At 28.4% G+C, this 13,639-nt stretch overlaps 1 protein-coding gene across 2 annotated transcripts; it reads left to right on the top strand.

Annotated features, from left to right (window-relative positions):
- Positions 1 to 477: 477 nt before the first annotated feature.
- Positions 478 to 5,441, top strand: nb039b (nematoblast-specific protein nb039b). 2 transcript variants are annotated; one of them, XM_065791730.1, is made up of 7 exons: positions 482 to 650; positions 809 to 885; positions 988 to 1,171; positions 1,382 to 1,768; positions 3,539 to 3,961; positions 4,422 to 4,571; positions 4,730 to 5,441. In XM_065791730.1, the coding sequence occupies exons 1-7, from the start codon at positions 596 to 598 to the stop codon at positions 5,374 to 5,376; spliced, it is 1,923 nt and encodes a 640-aa protein (XP_065647802.1). In that variant the 5' UTR covers positions 482 to 595; the 3' UTR covers positions 5,377 to 5,441. The 2 variants fall into 2 exon arrangements, with proteins under 2 accessions (XP_065647803.1, XP_065647802.1); XM_065791731.1 differs by lacking the exon at positions 3,539 to 3,961 and having other exon boundaries at positions 478 to 650.
- Positions 5,442 to 13,639: the final 8,198 nt, after the last annotated feature.

Here is a 13,639-nt window from a genome sequence, read left to right as displayed (position 1 = left end):
AATTTTGCACAACTTTTAAATTTTCAGAACTTTCAATTATTGAATGGCGACAGCGTTTGTATCCGCGCGTACCACTAATTAGACTTACTCGATGAATGTTTGCATATCAGAAACCTGTGTAATCAAGCGTAAAAAGACAAGGCTTTGTATAATTTTGCAGTCAAGCGGAACTTTCGAAAAACGATATTTGAATCAATATGAAACACATATTTATAAAACCAAAACTTAAATTTTTCAAAAATTTAATTTAAATTAAAACTTAAACTCAATTTTTTTTAATTTTCTAATGGAAGTGGAGGTACTTTAAATTTCTAGATTAAATGCAAACCTGGCTAAAAAGTTAGGCATATTAAAACAAATAGTTTTTCGAAAACAATTACCTAACTTCACAGTTTTAAGTTTTGTTTACTTAACCATTACCGTGTTTACAATTATAACATCACGCTTCAAGAAACTTGAATAAAAAAGCACTGGTATTTTCTTTAAAGTTTTGATGAGCCGTTGCAACTGGGTAATTTTCAGTTTCTTTTTTAAAAAGATTTGAAGTGGAGCTTGAGAGTAAGAATAGCTTTCAAGTCCACAAGCAGCGGACATCATGAAGCTTCATACTATAGTAGCGTTAATAGCTTTGCTATTTTTTTTTGCTAACGGTATATTTATATGATATATGTTATTCCTACTTGTATTTTAGGTTATTCTTTTATATATATATATATATATATATATATATATATATATATATATATATATATATATATATATATATATATATATATATATATATATATATATATCGATTCGATTTTAGCCAAACCCACTCATAAGCACAAAAAAGCTCATCGAAAAGATGGGGGTTTGTCTCAACTTTCAAGAAATAATGATAAGGTAATAAAAATATTGTTTATAAAAATTATAAAAGTTTCGCATTATTTTAATACATGTTTAGATTTTATTACTCTAAATTTTACATATTAGTTTATTTCTTAGAAATTAGAAGGTAAATCAAGTGATAAAGTTAAAGGAAGTATTGGTCATGGAAAAAATAGCGATAAGCAGTATGCTCCTCCTCCTGCTCCTCCACCAGATTTTGTAAAAACACCAGGTTATCCACCACCACCAGCTCCTCCCCCATTTGTTGGATGTGTATTTGTAGACGACTGGTATTGTCCACGTAAGCTCTTTATTACAATTACTTAATATCATTGAAAATCTATTTTTATGTCTCTTTTTAAATACATTTCTTATTTCATTTATAGCTGTATTTCACGCGGTTCTTTATTTATTTATTGCCTTTTTTTAGTTTAGTTTAAACGTATTTTAATTTATGTAGTTTTTTTTAAGTTTATTGCTGGAGTACTAAAACTATTTTATTTAAATTTAGCTGCAGCCGCTGTACCACCACCACCTCCATTCCCTGCTCCTCCATATCCAGTATATCCACCATACGATCCTAACTATGTGCCACCACCTCCTCCACCACCTCCTCCAGTGGACTATATACCACCCCCACCACCCCCACCACCCCCAGCACCCGCACCACCACCACTAGAGCCTGCACCACCAGCACCCGCACCACCTCCACTAGAACCAGCACCTGCACCACCAGCAGCAGATCCTGCGCCACCACCACCACCAGCACCAGAAGCACCACCAGCACCACCACCAGATGCACCACCACCACCACCAGCTGAAAACTTAGAGACTGAAAAGGAAGAAAAATCAGATTATAGCAAAGAAGAAGGAGAGGAAGAAGAAGGATCAGCCACCGGTACGGGTTTTAAAACATATATATATTTTTTTAGTTAAACATAAAATTTAGTTAGTTTTCGATCGAAAAAGTTTCATGGTTAGACATAGTTTATTTTTGTTTTATGCGCAAACTTAGTAATTTTAGCTTTAACAGTTTGTTTTTATATTTTTAGCTTGTTTAATTTGATAATTTTTTTTTGAAAAAGTTGTTCTTTGAAAGCTTCAATTGTTAGTTTTATCATAAGCTGTTCATGACAATCTTATCATATAGCCAGGTTTTTTAATGTATAACAAAGTAGTTAAGTGATTAAAACATTATATCAATTTCAAGCTATAAGTTATTACAAAAATTTAAAGTCAGAATAATAAAATTAGAGAAAGTAAAATAAAAAAATATTCAAAATCAGAATTAGATATTGTATGACCAATATATACACAATCAACACCAATGAAATGCATATTCAATACAAATGAAATTTCTTGCAATGCATACAGCACCTGAAAATCCAATAAACCTAATGCAATCAAGTACGCACTTATTATTGCATAGCCAAATAACCCTACAATCAATAATCGTTGTTACTTAATTTATGATTAGTTACTATGATTTAGGTAAAAAGGGTGGTAAAGAAAAAAAGAAAACCAAAGAAAAAGAAAAACAAAAGAAAAAATATAAATATGGGAAAAGTCAAAAAGAAAATCAGCCAAAAACTAAGCTTCAAAAAAAATCTGGTAACCGGAGAGTAAAACTACAAAAAAAAGGAACAGTATTAACTCACACTATTAATAGAATCTCTCAAACACCAAATGCTCCATTTTCACAGCATGCCAAATCTCACACTCACTCAAAAACTCATTTAAAACAAACAAATGGCGCCAAAAGGAAAAGACGCAATACCAATACATTACTCATAAAAAACGAATTAAATGACGAAGATTACTTGAATAGTGATAATAATGATTTAAAAAGAAATTTCACAAAAAATATTAATCATAAATTCGGGGATGAAAAAAATGAAATAAAAAAAAAATACGATGAAGATGACAGTGACGATGATGAAAAAGAAGAAGATTAAAAAGATAGCCGAAAGGTATTTCAATAAGACGCTTGAAACGCTTTGTAGTAAATGATTATGTTAGCATCCACTATAAATTCTGTGGCAGCTTTTTTGATAACTGATTTCCTCTCATAGCCAATTATACTGTCAATATAAATAAAGTTTTTTTTTTAAAAGAAAACTGATTATTTTTTTAACTGATTGTTTTTAACTATTTGATATCAGCTTTACTTTTAGTTGAAAAAAAGCACTACGTTAAAACTTAAAATATGTTTTTAAAAATTGGCTAATACATGTTGCCTAATACTATCATTGGAAATCATTTTTCTTTACATAATTTTTTTTCAACAATTTTTAAATTTTAAAACTGACACGTTGTTATATGAACTTCAATATTTAGAATATGAGACTGTTAGTGGAATGTACAGTTGCAGTTTAAAACTTTAGATTCTCTTTATTTATTTTTTTTACTTTGCAAAGAAATCTATTGATTAATAGATATCTTTTGTTAAATATATTTAATACTGTTTTTAGTTATTTTGAGTTTCTATTAATTTTTGTATTTAAGTTATAGTTTACTTTTATTAATATTATTGTTATTGTTATTATTATTTGTGAACAACAGTTAATTGGTAAACAGCACTTAAACTTTTGCAAGGTTTATAATCGAAAACATCGAAAATTTACCGTTAAGAATTATTTACCGTTAATGAAACTAATGGTTGTTTTAGATGCCAAAATTGAAGAAGAAAAAAAAGTTGGCGAAGAAAAAAAACAAAAAGGAGAAGTTAAAAAAGTTTCAAAGAAAGTAAAGGGAAAAAATTTGGTGAAGTCAAAAGGAAAAGGGAAAAAAGCTCACAAGAAAGGAACAGTTCTAACGCACACTATCAATAAAATATCTCAAACACCTAACGCAGTTTTAATACAACATGCCAAATCGCATACAACATCTCATACTCGATTAAAGCAAACTTCTCGAAAACGACGCAGTAATGATGACGATGACGATACAAATGAAGATATTAGTAACGATAACCATGAATTAGATGAAGGTAGCACCGAAAATAATTCTTCGGGATCAGGATCCTCTGAAACAGATGCATCTTCACAACTTTCTCCCAAAAATGGCAAAACCCCAATAGGGGCAAAAAAAAGTAAAAGACCTCTATTAAAAAATGATTCGATTTCAAAATCTGTAAAAAATAAAAAGTTCAAAAAAATTCAAAAAAAGCCACACAAGCTTTAAAGTGACTTTTTTTTGCAATAGAAAAACTTTTAATAAACTTAATTTATAACAATTCTAATTTGAAGAAATAAATGTAAACTAATAAATTATTTACTAAGTTATTTTTAGTACTTGCACTGAATCAAAGTGAAACCAATTTAGTTGCATGTTAAGTAGTTAACTATACATGCATGTTAATTACCTTCAATTATATTGTTTCAAATTTTCGTCGATGCACTGTAAGTTTAATCTTGTTTTCATGTTATATATGTTCAAATATTTATTAAACAGGAAAAGTTTCAAGTTCGATTTTTCAACAATTATATATATGATTATTTAAATAGAATTGACATAAATATAACTGAAGGTTAAAATATTCGTTTGTGTAGAAAACAAGAATATTAATGTTGAATCCGAAAAACAAGCAAATCTTGGAGAAGCTAAAAATGAAGACGCTGAATCAGGAGAGAAAGAAAATCTTGTTAAAACTAAAAGTGAAAACGTCGAATCAGAAAAACCCAAAGATGTAAAAGCGAAAGGTAAGAATAAATTTTAATATAAATACATGATAAATGTTATAAGAATCTACAGTACCTTAAACATGCCTTCGCATTTTATATAACGAATAAAGTGTTAGTTAATGTTAGTACAACTTTTTAAATACTACATTTAAAATAACAATGTTTTTAATTTTTAGCAAAAAAAACAGAGAAAAAAAATACCAAAAAAAGCGAGAAAAAATCAAAAGCAAAAAAAACAAAAAGTGTAACATTAAAAACACTTGTAAAACCTAAAAGAAGTTTGGAGGAAGAAACAAGCGATCATATTAAACTTACTGCCGAAGACAAAAAAAATGAGAAAAAATCGCTAGATGATGACCTTGAGGAAGGAAACGAAAATAATGACGCAGATGATGAAGAAGAAGACAAAAAAAAAGATAAAAAAAAAGACGAAAAAGATAAAAAGAAGAAAAACCCCAAGCAACCACCGGTTCCAGTAGCTGCTCCAGCCCCTGTTCCGCCACCAATGGCTCCACCACCAGTGTATCCACCTGTTTTACCACCTTTTCCCCCAGTACCACCGCCACCACCAGTATACCCACCTCCACCTCCAGTTCTTCCACCAGTTCCTCCACCATTTCCACCTCCACCAGCTCCATTACCTCCTGTTCCACCTCCGGCTCCCTTACCTCCCCCTCCTCCTCCTCCAGTTCCCCCACCTCCACAAATTATATATCCTAAAAAAAAGAAAGAAAAATCAAAAACATTGAAAAAAGTAAAAGTTGGAAAGAAAGAGAAGTTGAAAGTGACAAAAGAAAAGAAAGAATCAACTAAAAAAGAATAAAAGAAAATTTTTGTACAAAATTATATGATTATATGAAAGTTTTAGAAATGTAAAAATTTTATAAACACACATTTTTTTTACAAACACGTGACTTTACCAAGCTTTGAAACTGCGATTCATAATAATAAAAAGTTATAAATATTATATTTATATTGCTTTGTAAACATCGAAGCAAACTCAAAACGATTTTAACAAATAAGATAAATATATTTATTTTTACTATTTTACTAATTTACTTATATAAGTAATTTAGTAAAAATATTTATTTAAATTTATTTGTTTTATATAAAAATTTATTTGATCTATATAATTATATAAAAAAAAAATTTTGCAAGATAAAAATACAAAACATTTAATTAAAGTTAGATTTTAAAACTTTTTGGTATGAAGAAGTGTGTAATTCCTAAAACAAAATATTTTATGTAGGTTTCAAAAAAAAACCTACGTAAAATATTTTGACGTAAAAAAAAAAATATTTTAAAATATTTTTTTTTGTGGAAAACTTATCAGTGTTTTGTGTGTCCTTTGTCTAAAGTAAAGTCTTAAAAATTTGGGAAACATTGAGATTGTAATGTGGTTACCAGAATAACCAAGTCTTACCTTGAGTTGATAAGCCTATGAGTTTGAGCCTATGAGAGTAAGCCTATAGCTTCTTACTTTCAGGTGCTTTATACTCGTTTGTTAACTTTAGAAAAATTTTCTTACCAACTCCACCCTTACTTCTTATCAGGCCGTTAAACCTGTTGGCATATTGAAAACTTCAATGTGGTCAAAAATGAGCTTTTCTTTTAACAATTTAAGTACATAATTATGACTACACAACTGTTATGAGTTGCAAAATTTGGTCACATTAAAATTAAGTCGTGTTCTGTATAAAAGCCTAATTTGGATTTACGAGGTCTTGATTATATGCAGACAAAAAAACCAATTGGTTTTCGGAAACGAAATTTAAAAAAACTAAACTTATCATGTTTTATAGAAGAAATGCAAGTGATGAAATGCTGTTTATTACCTGAAATATTGTGGATAATTATGCTGAACAAATAAGAACAAATAAAACAACCGTTCTTGATAATTTTGCACCAATTTGAAAATATGCAATTAGACTTAGGAAGCATAATAGTAAATGGTTATCTTCTGATACAAAAGTTAAAAAAAGCCTGCGTCGCTAACTGGAGCGTTGTTTTAGAAAAACTGGTAACTTATCAGATAAAAAACTATATCTGAGACTATATAAGATGTAAAAGATATGTTCAGAGCTGTTTAGTCCCATTATAGCTCGACAACCTCTCATTCCAATCTGGAACTTTCCTAGTCTCATTCAAGGTTGCTAAAATTACACCGATTCCAGAAAAATCAGGACAAGCAGTATTTAAACTCACTGATCTGCGCCCCATATCAAATCTCAATACAATATCCAAAATTCTTGAAAAGCTTGCTTTTTTTTTGGCTTCTTCCATATCTAACTTCAACTGTAAGCTTCAATCCTTTTCAAAATAGTTTTAGGTCTAGCCCCTTAACAGAAACAACACTCCTAAAGATATGCAATGACATCCTGTTAAACATGCACCTTAAATATGAAATGGATATAAAAACAGTGATACAATATACAACATACATACAGTGACAGACAAAATGTTACAAGCACCTGATTTTACTGTTCATAAACCTTTTCCTGCTACAGTTGTATATTCTAGTTTTAAAGTTTAAATATATTCTAAAAGTGAATAACGAATAATTACTTTTAGCTAACTATTTAAAATAACAGCATGAGTTCCGAAAGCAAAAAAGGGGCTCAATTAACTCAACTAAACGCGCGTAGAAAGACATTTAAATTGACGAATCTTTTAAAAAATTCTAAAAAAGTTCTAAAAACGTGGAACAGAATTTTAGCACAAAAATCGGTTCGGTTCGTAAAAAGCGGGATTTGACATGCCTAGCTATATAGCATCTATAAGGTATCTCTATCGGCTTGAGAAAAATAAATTTACTATGTTATCAAGAATTTACTTGATTATTATTTACTTTTACTTAATAAAGATTTATGTTTAAAACAGCAAATAATATTTATATTTAATTTTTTAAACAAATATCAACATAAATCATAACAATGTTATAACCATATACTACTTTTTATCAATATTTGCCTAAATTGCAGAAGTCCAAAATAAAAGTACCACTGAGTCATTGATAATGGTAATAGTGGATAACAAAAATTATTATTATGTTGAAAGATGTATAGCTTATTATAATTATACATACTATGTTCAAATATGATAAGCTATTTATCTTTCAACATAGTAATAGTTTTTGACTTCTATGTAACATAACAGTCATAATAAACTATCTATTATTTTAAACAAACCTTTGAAATGTTATATCTGCACTAGTTTCATATCTTTCTGTGAAGTTAAATGCACTGCAAGAATGCACCATAGTTAAAGATATTGAGAAAATATCATGCAAATAAATTAGGAAATTTATGATCGAAAATAGTTTTTGCCACAAATTGACCTCCAACGCCTACTTTTTATTTTTATTTTATTTTAAATTTTTTCAGTTAATTCCATTTCCACAATCTATATGCTAAAATTAACTACCTATTTAAGTATTAGATAAAATAAAAAGTTTTTTGTCCTTTAAATAGAAAAAGAAAATTTTTTTGTTGATGCACAACTATGAGAAGTTTAGTTATTCGTTGTTTACAGTAAATAAAAGAAAGTACACACTAAAAAAAATATTTAATATAAGATATTTAATATTTATTTGAGGTAGAAAATTGTATGACAAGTCATTGTTTTTAATATAATTTTCTACATTAAGCAGAGAATTATACCTTACTAAGAGTGTCCTAACATAAGGTAGAAAGTTATCACGCATCCTAAAATAAGGTAGAAAGTTCTAACTTTTTTTTTTAGAGTGTAATGTTATAAAATATTAGGATAAAGTATTTCTGTAGATTTATTATATATTTAATACACATAGATGTTTTAAATAGATGTTTTTAAATATATGACATAGATGTTTTTAAAATTTCTTTATTTTTTGATTTCTACATAAAATTGTAAAAATAAACTAGAAGTAAAATTTTAATTATTGTCCTATTAAGCACTTTTTTTCCTTTTCATTTTTAATTAAAAGTCACTTTGTTCTGAAAGTTACATATTACAATATTAAGTTTCGTTAACATCGAGCATTTTTCTTCGAATAAAAGTATTATATTGCTGTATTATTTTAATGCAACACTGTACTAAAGGATATATATATTTTTTTAATTTTATTTAGGTGCCCCAAAAAATCCTTACGGTCTTATCACAGAGCACCGCGGGTGAGTATTTAATTGGAAGTTCATGCCTCCTTACTAACCGATGTATATATATATATATATATATATATATATATATATATATATATATATATATATATATATATATATATATATATATATATATATATTATTATTATTATTATTATTATTATTATTATTGTTATTATTATATTATAAGGGGAGGAAAAGATTGCCTGCCTTCCTCCCCTTAAATAAAACTGTGTCCCGACAATTATTTTTAATTATGATTTCAATTATTTCTGAATATCTTGTTTAGTTTTATCCGAAGATAAGAAGTTGATTCAAAGGTATTTCTTTTTATACATGAATTTGCCGGTGGAAGTAACCATATTGTCAGCCGAGAACCAAGAGGCCGAGTGTCCATATTTTATGATTTTTTGTTTATGATCAATAACTATTTAACAATCAATGGAGTATGCGTGCAATAAATCTACTCTTAAGAATGATACAATTTTTTAAAATATTTGAAAAATTCCTTAGACATTCCGGCAGAAAGCCTTTACAAATTAAATTTTAAAACTTGTTTTTCTCAGCTAATGCGTTAGCCGAGAACCAAGAGGCCGTATGTAATAGCATAGCATTATAGCATAGTATGTAATAGCATTGCATTATAATGCTAATTAGTTACTAAATTTTGTTACAAATTAGCATTATAATGCTATGCTATTTGTAAATAATTATTGAAAATTATTTAAAGTATTTTTAACATTTAATAACTATAATACCTATATTTTATCAAATTTAATTTTTGTAGTTAATAATATTTTAAATAATAAGTAATTAAATGTTTAAATACTTTTAATCGGTATTTAAGTTAACACAATAGTAAATACCCTTACTTTTTGTATTTGAAATATTTGCTGAAATATTTTTGTATTTTGTACCACATTCGCGTCTTCTTAAAAAAAAAAGAGAAGGTCCTTAATTTCTAAGATATCTTAGAACTTTTGGTGAGGCGGGGATGCATACTCTCATCCTTCCTAACCCCCCATCCCTCCCCTACGCTACCCCTTCTTCTCCTGGATCCGTCACTGATATCTATATATAATAACATAGACATTAACTATTCGAATATAAAACATAAGCGTTTAATAAAAGTATTTACAGTTTTTTTTAATTTTGATTTGAATTCAAGCAAGTCTGTTCAACTAAATTTTACTTAAGGTTTATGATTTTTAAAGCAATTTTAAGACGACTTATAAAATAAAATAATTAAAGAAGAAATAATTACGGTAAACTTAATGATTAAAGTTTTTAATTTTTGATTTAATGTTTTAATTTTTTTGATTGAAAAAAATATTTTATTTTGATAAATTTTATTTATTTTTAATCATAAGGAATAATTTGAAAAAGTTAAGTTTAATAATTAAGTTATATTAAAGACATTAAAGTTTAAAAATATCTAGATCGTAATAAAAATCATTAAGCTGTTGTAATCGTTTGTATCGTTATTAAAGTCGAAAATAATATGAAAAAGAAAAAAATCTTTCTAAAAAAGTTTACGTTTCGCTTTTTCGCTTTACTAAAGTAAAATAAAATAGCGAGCTAAAGATCAAAAGTTCATTTATTCAAAAATTTTGAATGAATCAACTTTTTGCGCGATTGTCATTAAAGCAAAAGTACTGTTGCAACGATACTTTTGCCAAGTTTTGAGCCAACATGTTGGCTCAAAAGGGATATCCTTTAATTGCGCTCAATTTTATATACAGTAATGCTGATAGGGTAAAAAAGAAACCTGTAAATTTTTTTTTCAAAATCTTCAGGGTTCCTGAGTTATGGTCGGTCAAACTTTTGGCCTTTTAAATCTTGAAAAGTTATTATTGGGATTTTTAAACTAAGTTTAAAGACCCCAATAAGTGTAGTATGGAAGCATAGGTAGAACTTTAAAAAATCGAAAAACCTGAGGACAACCCTTCCTTTGTCTAAAAATCATAAGCTGAACTCACACATTTTCGAATTTGGGATCTACTTTAAATACATATATTTCGGAACCTAAAAGGTTCTGGCAATGTATCTTATCTTTTTTGGAAAGTTTATCCCATTTTAATTCTAATAATCTAAAGAAGCTGAGGGGGTATAGTTTACAAAACAACTTATGCGTCATCAAACTGTCAAAAAATGTTTTAACTAGCGTTAAAATATCAGTCATGATGGGAAATGGGAAAGGTCCCAAGATTGAAGGTACAAATTTTCTATTACTCCATATTACAATTCTTATCATGCAAAAAAAAAAACTTAGGGTGTAATATTGCATTGTTAAAATAACTCGACAACAAAAAGTTAAACTTTTTATATATTTAAAAAAATAAATAAATATTACGTCTTAATTTTACTATGTCATTGTTTGCATCAATTTTACATATCCTTATTCTTATGTCTTTGATTTTAATGCGTTGTTGCTTAAAATTCCTTTTTGGCTTTTTCAAATTGATCATCTATAAGTTTATAGTCTCCGTGCTGTTTTAACGGTTAATGTGGTAGAATTTTACAGATGATTTATCTGTTTTTGTACTTTATAATATTGCCATTTATAGTGGCAACACCAACATTTTTCATCACATTGCGGTTATGAAAAGCAATAAAAATGTCTTTTGCACACATCAAATCGTTACCAGCATCAACAAAGCTACGAATCAATGACTTTGCTCCGGCAGCTTCTCTGTCACACTGATCTTTGCCACGACAAGGTCTGTTATAATCGTAGCGCTTAAGCTGTATTTGGTTAATTTTTCATAACATAAAAAGAGCTTCCATTATAAAGTTGCCATGGTACGATCAAGCATTGTCAGATTTCGCAAAGAGTTTGTTAACACCAGGATGGTCATGCTAAAACTTCGGAAGAACTAATCGGGCAATTAATAGTGTTTTCGATAATTCTTGCTCACATCTATAAAGAGCTTTACAATACACCTATTTTTGTAAAATTTTCTTTTTCTTAGTGAAGAAAATGTCTACATGCTGTAACAACCCCTTTTTTCCGAGAAATTCCTTTTGATTTTCCGTGAATTCGGATGGTAGAACTTTTTGGCAATAGTCTTTCAACAAAAATCTAGATTCTTCATCAAGACTTTCAAAAGCAAAAACTTTGGATTTTTTCTGTTGACAATCACGCGTTAAATGTTTTTTATAATCAATAATATCTTTTTCAGCAAATTCAATGTCATAAATAGTTCCCTTGTCGGCTTGTCGGCTTGTCGGCTGAATTATTTGATGCTTTTCTTTTCAGTTCAAGGATTTGCTTAAATGTTCACACTCTTGACAAATTTTATCATTAGGTGCTATTGAAATCACTAGAAGCAAATTTTGGGCAGTGGGAGATAGAATTAGAGTAGGTCGCACTGCAGTTGAACTGGAAATTAGTTGTAATATCGTTTGCTACGTTCAAACATATTACTCAGCTCTGTATTTTTGTACTTCAAAGATAAATCTTGCAACATAGAGAAACCATTCATACCTCCAGCTGTAATATTATCTAGTACCGCTAAACATTTTTGTTGAGATGGTTTAACGGCATGAAGTATTCGCCACAAACTGCTATCCGATAAATATTGTTAAATATGAAATTGAGGAAATAATTTGCTTTTTTCTGGTCTAGTTGTTTTTGCATAAGTTTTTTTTTTGACAGGAATAGTTTTACCTATGTTAGCATTCTTCATTTTTCGTACCTGGTCTATCTTGTATTTGGAGCATTAAAAAACTTTCATATGTAACTTCTTAATAAGTTTTTCATGTTCAAGCAACTAAAGACCAATGTGTTCACCCATAGAATCACTTTCTTCATAAATATCCACCAATTTTTTTGGATCATCAGGTACTGCATCATTGTCTGAAGTTTCAAAAGATCTATTAAAAACAATTGAGATAAAGTCTTTACTCTGATCTGGTGCAATAGCTTCAACGAATTTCTTTGCAAGCTGTACCTTAGCTCTTTCAAACTTTCTTCGTAAATTATTTTTGGTTCTATTGCAGAGATTAGATATCTTTTTATTCTTTATCTTAAACTGAAAAGGGCTGATGTTGAGTGCTTCCGATAAGTTGTTACGATTAGATGTAGCACCATGAACCTTTTCTTCAGAAAGTAAAATTTTCTTTGGCTCAAAATCAGTTGAGTCTTCAACTAAATCTTCGTTAGTGGCAGTACTTTATTTAGTTTGAATTAGAATGCGCTTAGACTTTAGGTGATTGTGACAAAATACGGAACCTACTGGAACATTATTGTTGTAACTTTTTGAAATATTTGTTGAAATATTTATTGAAATGCTTCTTACAGCAGATAATTTTTTACCAACACTTAATTCATGGATTGGGGGACAGCATCTTCTTTAAGGTATCCAGCCAGTACCTTAAATGTTAACAAAAATCATAATTTAAAATATTTATTTAAAAGTTTTAGTAATTAAATTTGTTTTTATTAAATTACGGTTGTGAACAAATTCTTGCCAAACATTCTAAATTAAATTCTATTTTTTTATAACTTTACATGATTTATACTGAGTGCAGGCTATAAAAATGATAGAAAATTATAAATTGACATGTCTTGTTTAGCTTATGGATCTACTGCAAGGTATCGTGCTAATGGCATTGTTTTTCATAGGTAGATTAAGCTCCATCAAGTAAGAAATTCCACAAAGCAATTGTATGTATCATTAAAATATATTTTATAAAATATTGACTAAATATAAAAATCACCAGAGTATTAGAATATATGTTATTATTCTACTGATATTTTTATTTAAAATATTGGCTAATAAAACAAAATATTGACTAAAAAAACAAAAAATCATTAGAGTAATAACATATGAGCTGTTTATTTTGAAAGTGGCATAAGTCACTTTGTTTTTAAACAGAGATTTTTAAAGGATTGTGTTCTAACATGTTTGTTATACAATTAACTAGCAAAACTTCTTTCCAAAA

This window comes from Hydra vulgaris, chromosome 02 (assembly GCF_038396675.1).
Source record: "Hydra vulgaris chromosome 02, alternate assembly HydraT2T_AEP".
In the NCBI taxonomy this organism is placed as follows: Eukaryota; Metazoa; Cnidaria; class Hydrozoa; order Anthoathecata; family Hydridae; genus Hydra; species Hydra vulgaris.
The sequence above is the reverse complement of the archived record's forward strand: the minus strand, read 5'-3'. Positions and strand labels throughout refer to the sequence as shown.

Coding starts and splice junctions, on each gene's coding strand:
- nb039b (XM_065791730.1), top strand. CDS start 596: ATGAAGCTTCATACTATAGTAGCGTTAATAGCTTTGCTATTTTTTTTT. Junction 886..987: donor TTTCAAGAAATAATGATAAG/GTAATAAAAATA, acceptor TTTATTTCTTAG/AAATTAGAAGGTAAATCAAG. Junction 1,172..1,381: donor AGACGACTGGTATTGTCCAC/GTAAGCTCTTTA, acceptor ATTTAAATTTAG/CTGCAGCCGCTGTACCACCA.